Source organism: Ctenopharyngodon idella, chromosome 10, assembly GCF_019924925.1.
Source record: "Ctenopharyngodon idella isolate HZGC_01 chromosome 10, HZGC01, whole genome shotgun sequence".
In the NCBI taxonomy this organism is placed as follows: domain Eukaryota; kingdom Metazoa; phylum Chordata; class Actinopteri; order Cypriniformes; family Xenocyprididae; genus Ctenopharyngodon; species Ctenopharyngodon idella.
This window is the reverse complement of record NC_067229.1, coordinates 719331-738881: the sequence shown is the minus strand read 5'-3', so window position 1 is coordinate 738881 and position 19551 is coordinate 719331. Positions and strand designations below refer to the sequence as shown.

At 36.2% G+C, this 19551-nt stretch overlaps 3 protein-coding genes and 1 long non-coding RNA gene across 5 annotated transcripts in view; 2 read left to right on the top strand and 2 right to left on the bottom strand.

Annotated features, from left to right (window-relative positions):
- The window catches only part of znf76 (zinc finger protein 76), a 6862-nt gene extending 3709 nt beyond the window's left edge, over positions 1-3153 (bottom strand). Inside the window, exons 1-4 of one of the 2 annotated variants that reach the window (XM_051908242.1) lie at positions 3042-3153; positions 1761-1837; positions 161-244; positions 12-89 (exon numbers count right to left, since the gene is read on the bottom strand). In XM_051908242.1, the coding sequence (XP_051764202.1) occupies positions 12-89; positions 161-244; positions 1761-1837; positions 3042-3061 (259 nt within the window). In that variant the 5' untranslated portion in view covers positions 3062-3153. The remainder of the gene's footprint in view (positions 1-11; positions 90-160; positions 245-1760; positions 1838-3041) is intronic. The other variant, XM_051908241.1, reaches the window with a different exon arrangement.
- The window catches only part of LOC127520290 (uncharacterized), a 24972-nt gene extending 20594 nt beyond the window's left edge, over positions 1-4378 (top strand). Inside the window, exon 4 of the long non-coding RNA XR_007932083.1 lies at positions 2974-4378. This is a non-coding gene — a long non-coding RNA (uncharacterized LOC127520290). The remainder of the gene's footprint in view (positions 1-2973) is intronic.
- On the bottom strand, positions 3914-8800 carry c10h6orf89 (chromosome 10 C6orf89 homolog). Its single transcript, XM_051908255.1, has 7 exons — positions 8559-8800; positions 6834-6984; positions 6606-6754; positions 5848-5942; positions 5605-5740; positions 5398-5521; positions 3914-5317 (listed from the first exon to the last, which is right to left on the bottom strand). The coding sequence occupies exons 1-7, from the start codon at positions 8745-8747 to the stop codon at positions 5235-5237; spliced, it is 927 nt and encodes a 308-aa protein (XP_051764215.1). The 5' UTR covers positions 8748-8800; the 3' UTR covers positions 3914-5234.
- On the top strand, positions 8676-19551 carry arl8a (ADP-ribosylation factor-like 8A). Its single transcript, XM_051908259.1, has 8 exons — positions 8676-8844; positions 10155-10440; positions 12579-12659; positions 12878-12951; positions 13019-13112; positions 13195-13262; positions 15122-15192; positions 15601-19551. Exons 2-8 carry the CDS (start codon positions 10318-10320, stop codon positions 15648-15650), a joined length of 561 nt encoding a protein of 186 aa, XP_051764219.1. The 5' UTR covers positions 8676-8844; positions 10155-10317; the 3' UTR covers positions 15651-19551.

Here is a 19551-nt window from a genome sequence, read left to right as displayed (position 1 = left end):
GGTGCAGGCACCTTTAGGCGTGTGGTGAATGAACGCCGTGCTTCCGTCTTCCAGCTGTACGGCCTGACCGTCCTCGAACGCCAGCGACTCTAAACACACACACGGGTTCATCAGTATCAAACGCGCTCTGATCGACAGCGCTCAGTGGCGTCACACACACCTTTCTGTTGAACGGTGACGTGTTGAATGAACGCGGTGGTCCCGTCCTCCAGCTGAATGGTGTTTCCCTCCACCAGACTCCCATCTGACACACAGCAACAGACAAAAACACCTTCATTTCTCTGATTTAGATTCACATACTTTCTGACGGTTTTGTTTTCCCAGGGGTTTGTGATTACTGGATAAGATTTCTAAAAATCATTTTATAGAAAAAGCAAATAATGGTTTTAGTGAAAAACATCACTAGAAAAAAATTATATTCACAATAGAAATTTCCAGGCTTTTCCAAGCCTAAAAAAATTACAATTTTAAGATATATATATTATGTGTATACTATTATAGTATTTATTAATATTTTGAATTAGCTTTTGTTTTTATCTTTTCATTATAATTTTACTGTACATTTTAGTTATTTTTGTATTTTAATTATACTTTTGTCTTTTTTATTAGTTTTTATATTTCTATTTAGCTTTCATTTCTATTTGTTTTAGTTTGAGCAGTTTTTTAAGTTTTTATAACAAGCTCTTCATCTAATAATTATGTTTTATTATATTATATTTTAACTTTCAATTACTAGTTTGTTTATATAGCTAGATAAATTATTGATCTTTATTTCTTTATTTAGTTAGATAATTTCATTTATTTAGTCATGGCATGAGAAATCAAATTATCCTAGAGCTTTTGAAAAAATTAAAATTTTAAGATATTTCTTGCAATTTTACATTGTAAAATTTTACAAATTTCCACAATTTAAGAAATTTCCAGGTAACTTTTGGAACCTTTGATCCCAGAATCAAACCAAAAATGAGACAACAACAACAACAAAAACATTTTTAGGTTCATTCTAGTTTTTTGGGGGGCACTGCAACATTATTTTAATGAAAATTAAGTAGATTTTCAAGCAATGTGAAAAATTGTACATTATTTAAGTTGTAAAGTATTGCAAAAATTGTATTGCTGTAATAAAATTAGATGGAATAGAAAATAATAAGAATTGCCTGGTAATTTTAGTTCAAGTACTAAAATTGCTAAAACTATAAGTGAAATAAATATAAATTAAAGCTAAATAGAAATATTTTAAATAAAAATGACAAAATCACATAAAATTACTAAAACATTAAAATATAAAAAATAAACACTAAAATTAAAATTAATAAATACTATAATAATAATAATATACAAGTAATTTTATTGTAGTAATAAAATTTGATGGCATAGACAACACACCAGATAACACTTTACATTAAAATTTCTTTAGTTAACATTGTTTACTAAAACAAAATATATGTTAATGCACTGTGAACTAACATGAACAAACAATAAATAATTGTAATATTTATTTTAATTATATTACATCTGATTGCAATTATAATTTATGTATCCTAAATATTTGTATAACTAACATTAACAAATAAAGCTAATGCATTAACTAACGAGAGCTTATTGTAAAGTGTTATGAGAAATGAATGAAAATAATGACACAAATCAGTAAAATCTAATGGTCATATTTGCCTTGTTTTCTTTTAGCCACTCATGTTTTTTCGTTTGATTTTGTGGCCATTTTCATGAGATTGCCTTGTAAACGTGAGTTTAAGTCTCACCGCTGATGGTCTGCTGTATGTAAGCAGTGGATCCGTCGCTCAGAGCCACGGCCTGAAGCCCCAAACCCTCCATGATCCTGCAGCAGTCAAAGAACAAAACCCTTTCTCACGCTCTTTAGAACACAGTTAGATTAAGACATTAAAACTGTGAGTTTTAATCAGGGGGTCTATTTCAAACACTTCACATCTGTTTTAAAAGAAAGTGAACAGTCAAGTGAAAAATTCAACGAATGAATGCAAAGAGCAGGCTTAGGAAAAGTTTAGTTCATGTTATATGGACTCGTAGGGATAGTTGATTGACAGTTTTACATTTGTACATCTTTTGAAGTGGTGTGGACAGAACTGTTCGATTCAGCAGCTGAATTTCAGCTAAGCAACTTGTTTCCGCCACGGAATAATAAAAATGGTAATTGTGACTTTTTAGCTTGCAAATGCAAGTTTATATCACAATTCTGAGGAAAAAAGTCAGAATTGTGAGATAAAAAGTCTCAATTAACTTTTTATTCTGTGGCGGAAACAAGCTTCCATACAATAGCATCATTACTCAGCTTGTGTTGATCCAGTTCAGTTCAGTAACAGTGTCGATGTTGCAAAATTAGTCCAAAAAAGTCAGCTGTGAAGCAGCAATAGTGTCATTATTCAGTCAGATTCAGATGAAGTTTTGATCTTATCCGATAGTTAAGCGAATTTTCGCAATCGGAAGTTCCTCGCGCAGAGTTCGCAAGCCTTCAATTTGGTCACGTGAATTCGCCGCGTTTACCGCACATTTTTGCTGTTGCTTAGCAACCTTAGTCGATTGTAATAACTCAAGCATGCATTGTTGTTGTTGCTAAGCAACATACCGTCAAGTTGACTGCCAAAATATGTTGAAAGAACCATATTTGTGCTGCTGCACGAAACACTAAAAAGAACTGTCTTGTACCATGGTAATACCGTAGTATGTTTGAGGAGCCCTGGAGCACCATGTAAATAAACTTGAATATGAATATGGTGATAATTCGGCACTGTGATATCAAACGTCCATCTCTGTACCGTATGGTATTACCGCAGTACTTTTGTAAGTGTCTTTACAGTCCAGTTGAACACGGACACGCGCACCGCCGCAGGCCTCGTGTTACACACATTTACATTTACTCATACACGCGCGTAAACACACATATAGACGGTTAGAGCGCCAGAATAACGTAAATAATGTCTGTGTGTGTGTCTGCAGCGCTGCTGTGTCCTCCACTATCCCATCATTCTCTCTGGAGCAGCAGCAGCGCAGGCTGGGATACTCACCACCGCCAGCGGCCCGACATGCACCGCGACACACGGCAACGCTGCCCGCGCGATCACCAGCGGTGGACGCAGTACATCAGTCCTCCAGCAGGCGGCGCTGCCCGTCAGTATTTCATACAGCACAATCAGTTTTTAAATGCTTAATTTAAAGACACGCTATGTTATACATATATATGTATATATATATTATACTACAAAAGGTAAGTTTTCAGTCCTAATTATTTAGCACATGATCTTTTGAAATGGTATAAATAACAGATGAAATAAGAAGGTTGAAGTCTGTTTGAGCCACAGCGCGCCCCCTGCTGTCCTCAAAGAGAATCACATCGGATCCTCGTGCCTGACTTCCGGCTTCTTTGCGTTTCTGCTCTCCATACACCGGAACCGGAAGAATGTAATAATACTGTAATATCACATGGGGGAAATGTCCACCGCCAACTTTCACTGAGCAAATTTAAACAGCAAAAAAAAAAAAAAAAAAAAAGTTTTGGAGATTAAAATCAGGCTGTCTATCCAAATAATAATCCATCAATGCCCCCCAAAAATTCTAAAGTTAATACTGTTGCTTCAAAGTAATTTCTGACAAATGTTTTTTTTATTTTTTTTATTATACCTTCTTTATATGTACTTTTTTTTTTTTTTATATTATGCATATATATATAGTTAAAAACAATAAATAAATAATAAACTATATAGTTAATAATAATAATAATAATATAAAGAATTATTCTAATGTTCAGCTGTTTTGTAGTATTTAAACACTTTCTTTATATTCCACACTGGCCTTAGACATTATAAAGTTAGTATCATTCTGAAAAAAATAATCCCATGATTCAACTGTCACAACAAACACTGAAGGCACACGCAGCAGGTTACGAACAGCAGCTTTTGTTTACTGTGTAAATCCTGCATTAAAATCACAATCAACATAAATCTCTGAATCATATTAGTAAATCACATACTCTTCATCTTATTCTCATTATTTACAATGATTAAACTCTGGAGGACAAAAAACATCAGCTACGATGAACCATCGACACGCGCTGTGATGATGTCATCACATTCAGTCATCTCTGATTGGTGGAGCGGCAACGACTCCACCCAACAACAGCGGCGTGTCAGACGCAACACTCTACGAGAGCGCCATCAGGATGTGACATCAGATGATGACAAACATTTAAAGTGCTTTGATTGGCTGATCTGCAGAGGCTTCAGAGAGAGTTCAGAATCTGCATCGTGACGTTATTTTCATGACAATAAAACACTGTTTCCACAAATTCACATTACTGTAATGCAAAAATATTTGTTTTCATTACCGTAACAAAAAATATATTCTCCTCATCACTTACACTACAATACTGAAAAATATTCTCATTTTTATTACCACAACAATACACAAATATTCTCATTCTCATCACCGTAATGCACAAAAAAGATCGTTTGCATCATAATACAGAAAAAAATATTCTCGTTCTCATTACCATAATGAAAAATATATACTCATTCTCATTACCGTCATACAAGAAAACTATGTCATACGGAACAATATTCTCATCAAAAAAAAAATCTTGTGCTCATTACCGTAATACACCCAACAAAAAAATTCTCGTTCTCATTACCGTCATGAAAAAAATTGTATTAACGATATTATGGAAAAATATTCTCATTACCCTAATATGAAAAAAATATTGTAATTTTTTAAAATCAATTAAATTCAGTACAACAAATATTACCATGATGTAAAAATACTTAATACATTATGTTTGCATTACGGTAATGAGAATTTTTTTTTTTTTTATTTTGCATCTCAGTAATTTGAGGATAAAAAGTGTCAATCGTCATGAAAATAATGTCAAAAAGTCCTAAAATTGGCTTGATTTTCTTTAAACAAAACAAAATGAAATATGAGCGAACATGTTCCTGACCGCCGTGAGGTTCATCCAGACGGACGGCGTCAGAAAACATCACTGGAACTGAAATACCACTAAATGAAGAGAAATAAAGACCTAAACTGATGTCATTTCCTCAACACAATCCGAGGGTCAGGTGGCGTCCTGATATCCGACGTCTGGACCGGAGCAGCGTCTGAACTCTGAGCGGTCTGAAACCGGCGTTCTCCTCAGCGCTGATGGCCTCAGGGTGAAGAGAAGCTCTGGAGCCTCTCAGGAGCGTGTCCGACACAGTCACATGGTCTCAGAGCACCGGACCGTCACACCGCACGCTCTGCGCTCCGGACGGAAGCAGCTCCATCAGCCAGTAGCGCGGGTCGGCGAACACTGCGGACACACCAACAAACACACGTCATGGAGACGCTGCTCCTTGGCCTGGGGCTTGTCAGGTCATGTGATCGTCTTACCCATATCTCCCGGCTCCAGCCACAGGCTGAAGGAGCGGCAGTGGTTTTGGCATCGCTGGACGGGAAGAACACGAACAGCTGGAGAACCGTCAGCGACCACCAGCCAACCCAACACCTGCACTCTCTGCAACAACACAACACAATGTAACGCAGTGTATCACGCACAAGCATTGGTGACGGCTGACGGAGCGAGCGCTGCTGACTGACCGTGTGGTGCGGGTCGGTGCCGGTGCCCAGCTGGCAGCGCTGCAGTGTGGTGCCCGTGTTGTCCAGCAGGGGGCAGAGCTCAGCGTCAGGAAACAACCACCGGAGAACCGTCTCTCTGGGACTGGATGAAAAACTCCTGACAGAGAGAAACACAGGGTGAGGACGACACACACACGGACACAGCAGATGCAAATGCTGACAGGAACGTGAGCATTCGGTGTGTGAAGGATGTGATGTCATTACCAGAGCAGAGTGAAGTTGGCAGGAGTCGGTGAGAGCGAGTCAGACGAGGAGAACTGCTCCAGCTGAGACACACGGCGAGACAGAGACGCTCCACCCTGAAACAGATACTGTAAAATTAAATTCCAGGACTTTTCAAGCACTATTTTTTTTTGGTTTTCAAGGACTACAATCAGAGAACTCACTTATCAAACAATATCTTTATTATCTTTTAATTTCTAAAAACAGATAAACATATAAGTAAGAATATACTAATAAAACCAAATGGTACAAATAAAGTGCAGCACCTGCAGTAACTGTGGGGAACATAAACAAAGACCAAGAACTTGAGAGCAGAGAAGTTAAACGTAAAGCATTTTAATTATATTGTTTGCACAAAAAATACTGCTTAAGGATTTGTTCTTTATTTACTCAAATTACAGATATAAGGTATCCAAAATTCAACTTACGATTTATTTAATAATACATATTAAATACAAAGTTTATAATGGCTATTATTGTTCAATAAATAATTTTATATTACCATGTTGGCATACTTGGTATTGAGTAGGGCTGCACAATTAATCGAAATTATCCTGAAATCGCTATTTTAAACCGTCGGACTGAAACTAGCAAAAAACACTTGTGTCGCGCCGGGTGTATGATAGGGCCTCTATGTTCATGATGAGGATTTATCAACGCCGAGAGGAAGCTGAATCAGAGATATCGCTTTCCATATAGCCATGCAAAATATGTGTGCGAGTGAGAAAGTGTGTGTGTACCTTGAGCAGCAGCGGCTGCGTCTGTCTGAGTTTCCCTGCAGACGCTCTCAGTCCATCAGTGAGTTTCAGCACCTCCGTCACGTCTGCGCAGGCGGAGCAGTTCACCGGAGCTGTCTGCAGGGAGCCGGCCGCCCACCGCTGGTGAAAACCTGCCACAAACACACACACGCGTATTCAGATGCACATGTAGGCACGAGTGCGCTGCGGGTGTGTCTGAACGTGTCTCACCTTGTAGGTTGTATTTCTTGGCGATGGGCAGCGACAGCAGACGCACGTGACTGAGAGGAGATGAGCTGTTGTGTCCCGTGGTGCTCAGAGAGCCCAGAGAAGACGAGAACACCAGCACTGCCACCAGCAGGACACCCACCGCCACCACAAACTGAACACACACAGATCACAACACTGGTATTGGTATGAAAACTTGTGTGGCCAATCTATACATGGGTCATTCTACAGAACTGGTTCAAAGTTGGGAACGTCTTGAAAAAAAATGTCTTTTTCCACAAATTTTGTATGTATGCAAATTGTATAATATCCAATATACACATTTCTAGTAATTGTGCAGTTAATTCTCATGTTGTATTTTCAGAAAGTTTTGGAATATTTTTCCTCTCCCCAAATTTGTCACTACCGAAACACAATAATAATTTAATAAGAAGGGTTACATTGATCTATTAAGATTTTGTTTACATCTACCTTGTAAATATATATATATATTTTTTGCTATTTTTAAAAAAAAAGTTGTTACAAGTAAATCAATAACAATTTTAACAATATTTAAGTGTAATTTATGAGATTTGTTGTATTTTGAATTCAATCTTTCTTTGTAAAAGTCATAAAGTTTATCAAACTGATTTCAAAGTGAAGGATTCATTAGTTTGAATAAACATTGAACCAAACACTATAATAACATCTTAGTTGATCATTCAATATACTTTATTTTTGACAAAACATCCCATGTGTCGGTCGTGACTGCACATTTACGGTAGTGACAGTAATGTGTTGGTAGTGACCACATCACATGACAGGATTTAACTCACATACTAAAACATATTAAAATACTAATGATTTGCATAACTGTACTAAAAATTTGTTTATTTCCCCCAAATAAATGATTATGTGTTCCCTTTTGTCACTACCGAAACAGTCACAACCGAAACGTGGTGAAGTTTCGGTGGTGACAATTTTAGACACTTTTGAGTCGCTCAAAGATGCTAATCATCACATGATTAGCTAGCACAGTTCTGAACAGTTGTACACATATAAACACTTAATTTTATGGAATAACACCCTAAAAAGTTTGCTTAATTGCAGGAAAAAGTGTGTGTTAATGACATTCCTTAAAGTTCCACACAGATTTTCAGACTTCTGAACACATTTAACTCAGAATGATGGACCTATCTACTGTGAAAGAGAGGGATGAGAGGGAGAGACACAGGAATATTTCCTGATCAGAAATGTAGAAGTGTGTTAAAATCAGTCTTAGACAATGGACTCAAACACACACTGTTTCGGTAGTGACATGAAAGTTTCATGATTTAAACAATATATATATATATATATATATATATATATATTTTTTTTTTTTTTTTTTAACTTTAAAAATATATTTTTAAAAACAACAATGGAAAAAAAAAAAATGCAAAAATTATATCAATTTTATTTTCACAAGTTGAAATTTAGGGGTTAGGGTTCGGGACAGCCAGCTCCCAATTGAAAGTACCCAATAAATGATGATTTTATATATATTAAGCTTACTGATATTTTAAATATTATTGTGGGATTCAATAGATAATAGAAGGATCTTAGTAAACATCTAATATTTTAATAATTAAATGCTTTTTAAATGTGTTTTTTTGGTTGTGGGACAGCAGATTGCACCTATTCTGTAGAATGGCCCATAATAAAGATTATTTTCTGTTTTATTATATTCTTATAATATAAAAAGTATACCTTGACGGCGGCCCTCAGCACGGGGAACTGCGGCGGCTCCCGGCGGGGCTCGTTCGTCTCCAGAACCTGTTTGATGAACTTCTCGATCTCTCTCTCGGACATCCCGTAGCGATATCCGGACTGCCGCAGGATCTCGATGCTCTCCGACAGCTTATCGTAGATGCAGGGTTCACTGAGAGACGAGCCCATGATCCCGAGCGAGTGTCGCGTTCAGTCAGAGCCGCGTCTTCATCATCATCTTCATCAGCAGCAGCAGCAGCAGCACAATCAGGTGTTTGATCGACAGGTGAGATGTGTGTGTGTGTGTGTTATGAGTCCTGTAATGTATGTTTAAGTGTGTGTGTGTTGTTTGACAGATGTTCTTTTTATCCTAAATCACGGGAGAAAGCGTTTGCCTTCATGACTGACGAACCCTGTAAAATATAATGTCAAAAACACGTCAAACCCTCATAATCAGACAAACATATGACAATCTTCCTCATATTTATTAGCAGCGAGCGCGCTAACTCCCTCAACTACAGTCTTTATCTTCCGCTATCCGCACAAACACTCCTCTATAAACACAAATGATCATCTTACTGTCGGTTTATTGTTGATTTGACGATGATTTTCAGCAGTTTTGCGAGTTATTTCACTCGCACGTTCACGCTAACACTGCTCGCGCTGCCTGAGCCGCGCACGTCACTCATCTGCGTGTTCACAACAGCGGATTCAACACGCTCATCGCGTTAGCAATGCGTTCATTCGCGACATTTTCGTTCATTTTGATTAAATAAGCGATAAAATGAACGATAAAATATTTTATAGTTTATTCACTCAAATATATATATATATATATATATATTGTATTTTTGGGGATAAAAACAGGCGAACGTGCCGCTGTAAATGTTCAAATAGAGGTTTAAATAACTCCTTAAACTTACCAAACCTTGACCTGACTAAATATTAACTCAAAACAGCAGATTTTTATCAAACTCTAAAAAGCACTTACAGCACGGCAGGAATTAATAGACAGAGATAATATTTTGGCTCAAATTCATAATTTCAATAAAATTCACATTTTATTTGTACATATAAACAAAATGTATGTGATGATTTATTATGTAGAAGCGAAGTATTTATTATTATTACTATATTTTATGTTAAAATATGTTACATTATGCTGTTTATTGTATCAATTTCAACAAATACCATTTTATGTATTTTATGATTTATTTTGTTTTTCATATTTTTATAGGCCTATATACATATTTCAGTTATACAATGCATGTATAATTAATTATTGAATATATTTTGTAGCAGGCATCATACACACACTAAACTTGTCATACAGCATTGCTTTTTTCTTGAGAGAGAGATTTTCATCCATTAATTGTAAGTGTTTTATATTTATCTAAAGAAATAATTATTGGAGAATGTTAATTTTTCAATATAGTTCATGTTTATCTAATCTAGTTACTGGAAGGCATCCGGTCTATTTTAAAATTATTTATAGATCATATTTTGTGCTCTGAGTTTATAATAATGCTATATTTTAACCGTGTTATTTGACATCTGAATTAAAAACAAACGATGACGTCACCGGCATCTCTCCAGCAGGGGGCGCGCGCGCTGCGAGGAGCGAGAGCGCGCATGCCCGTGTCCCGCATTGTTTGGATCAGCTGTGCGTGGATGTGAAACCCCACCCAATGAGGAAGGACGAGCCGTGAGCAGCAGATCCGGACCACGACAGCACGAGCCCCGCAGCCGAACCCGCACCATGATCGCGTTATTCAACAAGCTGCTGGACTGGTTCAAGGCCTTGTTCTGGAAGGAGGAGATGGAGCTGACGCTCGTCGGCCTGCAGTACTCGGGGAAAACCACATTCGTCAACGTGATTGCGGTAATGAAGCCTTTCCTGCCTCTCGTTTTATTACAGGCCTCGGTCGAGTAACGGGTCGCGTGACTGACGCTGCGCTCCCGATTACAGAGAGATCGGACACAACATCAGCACAATGTGTCAGATTCAGCGTCGTCAGGGCAGATATGATGATGATGTGTCAGACACAGAAACATCACAGCAGACACAATGTAGAAGATACGGCAGTGCAATAGATCAGATACAATGTATCATATACAGAATAATATGTGTTGGATAAAGCGTCATTATTAGACATAATGTGTCAGATACTGTGTAATCAAGTACATTGTGTGCATCATCAGACACAATAGATCAGATTTAACATTCAACTCAATACAGAAGACACAACAACAGACGCGATGTAGCAGATGCAGCATCATCGGATACAATGTGTCAGATCAGATACAGTAGATCAGACACAACATCAGATATAATATTGGAGAACTGTCCGATTCAGCAACATTAGATCAGATAAAAATCACTAGAATTAATGTATCAAATGCAGAATGTTCAGATCAGACACAATGTAGCAGATGCAGCGTCATCAAAAACATAAAAGATACGGTAGATCAGATACAACATCAGACATAATATAGAAGATAAAACAACATCATTAGATTATTAGATACGATGCATCACACAGCGCATCATCAGATCAAATCAGACACAATGTGTCATATTCATTCTCGTTAGATACAATGTTTCAGATCAGACACCGTAGATCAGATACAACGACTTCAGGCACAATATAGAAGCATCATCGGATCAGATATGACATCATCAGACACAATGTGGAAGATACGGCAATGCAATAGATACAATGTATCACATACAGAATAATCAGATCAGACAATATGTGTTGGATAAAGCATCATTACTAGATATAATGTGTCAGATACTTTGATCAAGTACATTGTGTGCATCATCTGATCATCAGACACAATAGATCAGATTTAACATTCAACACATTATAGAAGACACAACAACATCAGACACAATGTAACAGATGCAGCATCATCGGATACAATGTGTCAGAACAGAAACAATAGATCAGACATAATATAGGAGAACTGTCCGATTCAGCAATATTAGATCAGATAAAAATCACTAGAATCAATGTATCAAATACAGAATTGTCAGATCACAATGTGTCACATACAGCATCATCAGATCTGATGTATCACATAGTGCATTATCAGATCAAATCAGACACAATGTTTCATATTTATCCTTGTTAGATACCGTGTTTTAGATACAACATCACTAGATACAATGTATCACATGCAGAATAACCAGATCAGACACTATATAGCAGATGCAGTGTTATCAGATACAATAAATCAGACACAATGTATCAGATTCAGCATCATTAGATATGATGTATCATAGCACATCATCAGATTGAATCAGACACAATGTATTGTATTTATCCTCATTAGATACAATGTTTCAGATCAGACACAATACAGCATACATACAGCATCATCAGATCGGAAACAACAGATCAGATTCAACGACATAAGGCATAATATAGAAGATACGGCATTATTGGATCAGATATGACATCATCAGACACAATGTAGCGCAGACCAAATGTTTTAATTCGATATTGTATAATCGGGTACATTTTGTGCATCAGATCAGAAACAATGTTTCTAATTCAGCATCATTAAATCAGATACGGCACTATCAGACACAGTGTATCATATTGCATATCTTCATTTGGCTGACACAGATCATCAGACACAATGTATCGGATCAGACACTTTGTATCAGATACAGTATCAACCGATTTGAAACAGTGTATCAGATTAAACCTCATCAGAACTATTGAATCTGGACAAGATCTCACAGCAATCAGATGGACTTCACAGCTGTCAATCAAAAAAAGTGTTGATCAGCTGTCCCAGTTTCTCAACCAATCAGCATCTGGCATTCTGTCCAATCAGCATTTTCACGTGTTTGAGACACACACACTCTCAAGAAGGTCGTCGGCGCATAAATTCAGGCGTTTAGGGCTGTAAATCACATCAGCACCCGCTGCTTGACTGCGAGTCCTCACAGATGAGTCAGATTTCAGTGACATCACATCCTGTGTGAATCTCTCTCTCGCCCCACAGTCGGGTCAGTTCAGCGAGGACATGATCCCTACGGTCGGCTTCAACATGCGCAAGATCACCAAGGGAAACGTCACCATCAAGGTCAGTCCGTCATCACATCCAATAATAACATGACAAAACATCACACATATTTTTATTATAAAAATGGCATATTTCTTTTTACATTTACACATTTAGCAGATGCTTGTTTTCAAAAGAGGAACAAAGCAATTCAAATAAAAGAGTGCTTTGTTTAATGAATACAATTGTGTAATAATTAGGGTATATAATGTTATTTGTTGTGTGATTTTGTGTTGCAGTTGTGGGACATCGGCGGTCAGCCGCGCTTCCGGAGCATGTGGGAGCGATACTGCCGCGGCGTCAGCGCTATAGTGTGAGTATATCCCCCGAACACCCTCGTGATGTCATGTGTCCGTTACCGATCTCCTGTGTCGCTGCAGGTACATGGTGGATGCGGCGGATCCGGAGAAGATCGAGGCGTCGAAGAACGAGCTGCACAACCTGTTAGACAAACCGCAGCTGCAGGGAATCCCAGTGAGTCGCCAGAGAGATTCGGATCATGTGTTGTGGATGTTTTAGTGTTTACGTGATCGTGAACGTGTCCGTCTGCCCGCAGGTTCTGGTTTTGGGCAATAAGCGAGATCTTCCCGGAGCTCTGGACGAGAAGGAGCTCATCGAGAGAATGTGAGTTCACATCTGAAGATTTCTTTACACCTCCGTCATGTGATCAGATCCGATCGCACTTGTGCAAAATGTAAACAACACTTACAGTAGATGTGATGCTAACCAGCAGTTTTTGTTGCTGTTTAAAGCTTTTTAAGAGAATCGACAAATAATTCAGCATGCGGAATATTGTCTTTCCGTTATAAAATGTTTATATTTTTTTTGTATGTAAAAATATAAGAAATAATCTTTTAGAAAATATAACATTTTATTGCTAGAAAATAGCAAAATCATATAATTTGTTTTTATCACAAAAGTTTCAGACTTTGCTAACTGCATTGAAAATATCATATTCTTTTATGTTGTTTGCCGATTTTTAAAAGCATTGACTGATAATTGACAAATATATAAAGTATTTAAAAATACAAGAAAAATATAAAAATTTAGTTATTGCTAGAAAAGAGCAAAATCACATTGTTGTTTTAAATTTTAATCAGAGATATTTCAAACTTAACAGAACTGATAAAATTCCAAATTTCATATTTTTGTTGGTTTAACAATTTTTAAAAGCACTGACAAATAATTCAGAATATGACATTTTGTCTTTCCCTCAGATATGTGTATATATAAATATATTAAATTAAATATAAATATAAATATAAAAAATATTTTTAAAAAATTATTAAATTTATGCAAAATCACATCAGTGTTTTATTAAGATAAGTTTCAAAATTTGCGAACAGGGTTGCAAAATTCCAAATTTCATTTATTTATTTATTTATTTATTTATTTATTCATTTTTACCAATTTTTAAAAGCCCTGACAGTATGAATAATGTCTCTTTCCCTCAGTTATAAAATATAAATATTTATATTTTTAATATATTTAAAAATACAAGAAATCATCTTTTAAAATTTTTAAAAATTGTATTTAATTTTCAGTATTTATTGCTAGAAAATAGTGAAATCACATCAGCGTTTTAATCGTATATATAACTTTGAATCATCTTTGAAAAATATTTTTAAAAAATTATTTAATTCTTTATTTTAAGCAAAATCACGTCAGATAAGTTTAGTAAGATTTTTAACGGTTTAATTTTTTAAACGTTTTTAATAAAATTACAAAATTGCAAAAATTACAAATTTCATTCATTTTTACTGATTTTTTAAAAGCACTGACAAATAATTCGGTGTCCGGAATATTGTATTTCCCTCAGTTATAAAATATATGTATTTATATTTTTAATGTATTTAAAAATAAAAAAATTTAAAGATAATTTTTTGTATTTAATTTTCAGTATTTATTGCTAGAAAATAGCGAAATCACATCAGATAAGTTTCAAAATTTGCTAACAGGATTTCATAATTTCGTTTCATAATTACCAGTTATTAAAAGGATGTGGAATATTGTCTTTCCCTCAGTTATAAAATATAGTTATATTTATATTTTTAACATATTTAAAACTACAAGAAATAAGCATTTATTGATGAAAAGTGAAGAAACAGGAGAAGATGAAGTTTTAAAGTGCCTGTGAGGCTTTTATCTTGTGATTATTAATGTAACATCAAAATATTCTATATGAAATGAAAGTTCATTTTAGATGCATTGTCAAGTCAAGTCAAGTCACCTTTATTTATATAGCGCTTTTTACAATGTAGATTGTGTCAAAGCAGCTTTACATTGATAACTGGTACATTATTTGGCTGCACAGCAGCTCTTAAAGAATAGTGTTAATGCAGGCAGATCAAAGCACTGTTGAATATCAAATGTCAAGTCAAGTGTCCCCAACTAAGCAAGCATTGTTTTCACACGATCCATCTCGAGCGATTTGAATGCGGTCAGATATATTCTGATAATTCTAATGTGCGTCTGATCTACAGGAACCTGTCGGCCATCCAGGACAGAGAGATCTGCTGTTACTCCATCTCCTGTAAGGAGAAGGACAACATCGGTAAGATTACTGCGCTAAAATACCGTTTCACACCAGATATCGATCGATTTTTTTTTGACAGTAAGACCCTGCTGAGGGTCAGAGAAAGTGAAAACTGTTTCAAAACGTAAATTCAGGGCATGGAAAAATAATTGAAATATTGAAAGTAGGATGTACTATATATCCAACTAATCCAATAAGAGTTTTTTTTTTTTATTCTGTTAATCACAAATGACTGTAAAGTTGATTGAAATCTCATAGAAATTGAACTGTAAGATCCCTTTTAACAGGCTGTTTGTGCAACTGTACCTTTAAGATGTCCGCGAGCTCTGTGATTGGCTGCTCATAGTTTATCTGGACGGGTCAAGTTGCTGAGTACTGAATAAATGTGGGTGGGTCATATGTTAATGAGCGTGTTGTGCGTTTCAGACATCACACTACAGTGGCTGATCCAGCACTCACGGACCCGGCGGAGCTGAGGAGGCGGAGCTGGCGTCTGATTGGAGGAACCGCATCATGTGATCAACTGTATTTTAGGCGCTCTTGATTTCATTCTAAACAAACAAGCATCCGCCCCTCCTTCTATTCTTATAAACTAATTCACATCATTTACATTGTTTATTTTTGTTTTTACTTGAATGTGCTTTTTTACGGTTCATCATGAAGTCCGGACGTGTCACATGACGCGTTCTGCGTGTTTTTGCTAGGAGACTTGATCAAACCTCAACCGACGCCCACAGCATTTGTCAGAACCAGCGCTCTGTGGTCACGTGATTCACGGCGGTCCATTTTACGCTGCCATCTTGTTTTAACGTTTTTCCAACGTTCCACATGCTCTCTGAACATTCACTGGGAGAATTCACCGATTTTAACTGTTTTAGCATCATTAGCCTGTTAGCGAGACCTGATGCTGGCGTTGTTCCTATGGATTTGACATCATCAGAAAAGTGACGTAAACGGCTTTGTTGACATTAACAGTCACTTACGAAGTCAACTTTTAGTTGTTTAACAAAGTTGTACGTTTGCGACTTTATTAAGTCGATTTAACGAAGTTGACTTTGACAAAGTCCTTTACAAAGTTGTCTATAACCTGGTGCTGCCGTCGTTCCTACGAATGTGACATCATCTAGGTTTGCGCTAATCACATAACATTACGAAATCTGTCGTTTTAACAGAAAGCGCACAAATCCGTCGGAAAGAGTTTAACGTGTCCAGGTGAAGGTTTTATATGTTTCCTCCAAGTCGCCGTGACGACAGCGTTGTGTCAACGACATCAGTGGGTTGTCATGGCAACTGCATTCTCATTGCGTCGAGTTTTAGAAACATCAGTCCACGAACCTTGTCAGTGTTTAGAGGAATATTTGATCGCAATACAGTGTCAGATGACAAACGTTGATCGATCTCTGTCGGACCCGCAGATCGTTGCGCAAATAAAAACAGCGGAGATGTGACGAATATCGTGCAGATCTCCTGCTGTCGTCCAGTGGTGGTTCTGAACGCTGTTCATATTGGGGAGAGACAAAGATTTTTTTTCCACTTAGATTATTTTGTTTTATTTTTTTTGTCGCGTATGTAGATGTTTTTGGCCTAAATCATAACGATTTATAAACGTGTCGGTTGATTATACATATGTAAATTTACATATTTTATCATTCTTTTGGTTGTTTTTAGCATGTTTTTACTCATGTTTTTTCACAGTGTTTTTCAACTGGATTATGTAAATAGCAACTTAAACCAAACGAGATCTCCCTCCTGAGCGTTACGGTGTTTGTCCTATTGTGATTAGCTTCCTATGATGATAATAATAATAATAATAATAATAATAATAATAATAAAGAAGACCCCACTCATATTCACAGCAATCTGAACAAACGGATTGTGTGTGTGTGTGTGTGAATGTGAATGTGTGAGTGATTGTGTTTGTGTGCACGAATGCCGTCATATAGACTAGAATAATATTTACTTTCTAAATGCAGCAGGTTCATTCAGTGGATTTTTCGCAACTGCAAATCATTTTATATTCATCTCCACTAATGTTTTGATTTGTCATGATTTCATAGGGTGTGCGTCTAAACCTCGTCTACACAAGAGCAAACGACGTAATGTGACAAAACGGCGATAATCAACAAAGCTACACTGCTAACACAGCTAGCCGGTTACGAAGTTGACGTGACAAAGTTCACGTGATTACCCTGGTTACGATGGTAACCATTGTTACACAAGTTATTTACACTACAATACAACTGCTAACTTGCTATTAGCATCATTGTCATCGAAAAGTGACGTAAACAGCATTAAAAGTCATTTTACGACTTGTAGATATTTAACGAAGTTGTGCGTTTGTGACATAGACAATTTTATTATAATATATAAAGATGGCGTAATGAATTTGACTTTACAGAGTCCTTTTGTTTTGTAATTATTTATTTTTAGTCAAATTTGTTGATTGTTACGTTCATAATCAAGTGGCGAAGCAGTTTGCAAGAAAACAACAGTTACGCAACAAATTTGTAAATTACTTTTTCAAAGTTGACTTTTTTTTCAGTCTGCATTTTACTTATTTAATGAAATTCTGCGCTTCTGACATAGACAAATTTATTATAATGAAGTCGATGTAACGAAGTTGACAAAAAAAAATAATAATGTTGATGAAAAAATAATGTTTATAATGGATTTTTTTGAAAGTCAACTTTGTTAGTAATATCGAAGTCATTTGCGAAGTCGAACTAACGAAGTTACGTTCATAATTCACTTCGTTACAATCCAGTGGCAAAGTGGTTTGCAAGCACACGTTACGTAACACCAAGTTTGTAAATGACTTAGCTCACTTTGCAAAAGTCGCTTACGAAGTCAAACTAACGAAGTCAACTTTGTTGATTATAACAACAATTTACGAAGTCATCCTAATGAAGTTATGTTCATAATCTATTAGCGAAGTGGTTTCAATACTTTGTTACTTGACTTTGTTGGGTTCGTAAATTTGTATTCAAGTTCGTAATGACTTTGTCGAAGTTGACTTTTAAAAAATGGAATGCATTTCAGTTATTTAACGAAGTTGTGCACTTGCGACATAGACAACTTTATTATAATGAAGTCGATGTAACGAAGTTGACTTTACGAAGTAACTTTATTTTGTCTCAAATAGATTATTTTGAGAGTCAACTTTGTTGATTGTTACGTTCATAATTCAGTATATTTTAATCAAGTGGCAAAGTGGTTTGCAAGCACACAACTTAGCTACGCAACAAGAAGTTCGTAAACGACTGTTGAAGTTGACTTCGTAATGACTGTTTTAATAACTTTGTCAAAGTTGACTTTTTAAAAACAAACATGCATTTTAGTTATTCAATGAAGTTGTGGGCTTGCAACTGACAGCTTTATTATAATGAAGTCGATTGTAACGAACTTAACTTTACGAAGTCTTTTACGAATTCACCTTATTTTGTTTATAATAGATTTTTTGGAGTCAACTTTGTTGGTAATAACAAAGTCATTTGCGAAGTCGAGCTAACGAAGTTATATTTATAATTCATTTTATTACAATCCAGTGGCAAAGTGGTTTGCAAGCACACAAATTACGTAACACCAAGTTCGTAAAGGACTTAGTTCACTTTGCAAGAGTCGCTTACGAAGTAAAACTAACGAAGTCAACTTTGTTGATTATAACAACAATTTACAATGTCATCCTAATGAAGTTATGTTCATAATCTATTAGCGAACTGGTTTCGCAACTTTGTTACGTGACTTTGTTGGGTTCGTAAATGACTTTGCTCACGTCAACTTCGTAAAAGTCACAATCTAACCAAGCTGACTTTGATTATAATATCGTGAGCGCTTTGTTGATTGTAACGATCTGATTGCCGTTTTGTCATGTTGCGTGTTTCGACATTTGATTTTCTGCTGCTCATGTTTACTCCTGTCATCAGTTCATCTGGACTCTCATGATCGTCTGTATGTGTGTTGATTTAATTATTTTTTTTAAATGTCTAATTACATGTGGCCATAATGTTTGTTTTGATGTCATTGTTTTAATTGTTTGTAGCAGAGTCGCTTTTTTGTTTCCTGGGGAATCATGTGACTTCACACTGATGTCCCGCTGCATGACTCATTAGGGGATGGAGCAGGTTGCCATGGTTACTGTATAATTCAAGTTGTGATTGGACCGAGCGTGATGTTCTTTTCCCCCCTCTTTATATGGACCAGGCAGTAACTTTTTACAGCAGTCAGTCACATAACAAGTGTTTCTGTACAAGACTCCATCAGTTGAGTTGTTCATTTGGGATCTTTCTATTCTCTCGTACTCGCGGTGATAACTGTACATGTTGTTCTTGTTATTTACAGATTATTTAAAAATGAAATTAAATGATTTCCCTATCAGAA

Bases quoted from the DNA above. Each gene is read 5' to 3' on its own strand.
- arl8a (XM_051908259.1), top strand. From the start codon at position 10,318: ATGATCGCGTTATTCAACAAGCTGCTGGACTGGTTCAAGGCCTTGTTC. The intron at 12,660-12,877 runs GTCAGTCCGTCA...TTTGTGTTGCAG, and splicing joins AGGGAAACGTCACCATCAAG to TTGTGGGACATCGGCGGTCA. The intron at 13,263-15,121 runs GTGAGTTCACAT...TCTGATCTACAG, and splicing joins AAGGAGCTCATCGAGAGAAT to GAACCTGTCGGCCATCCAGG.
- c10h6orf89 (XM_051908255.1), bottom strand. From the start codon at position 8,747: ATGGGCTCGTCTCTCAGTGAACCCTGCATCTACGATAAGCTGTCGGAG. The intron at 6,755-6,833 runs GTGAGACACGTT...TGTTTGTGGCAG, and splicing joins CAAGAAATACAACCTACAAG to GTTTTCACCAGCGGTGGGCG. The intron at 5,318-5,397 runs GTAAGACGATCA...GTGTGTCCGCAG, and splicing joins GCTGGAGCCGGGAGATATGG to TGTTCGCCGACCCGCGCTAC.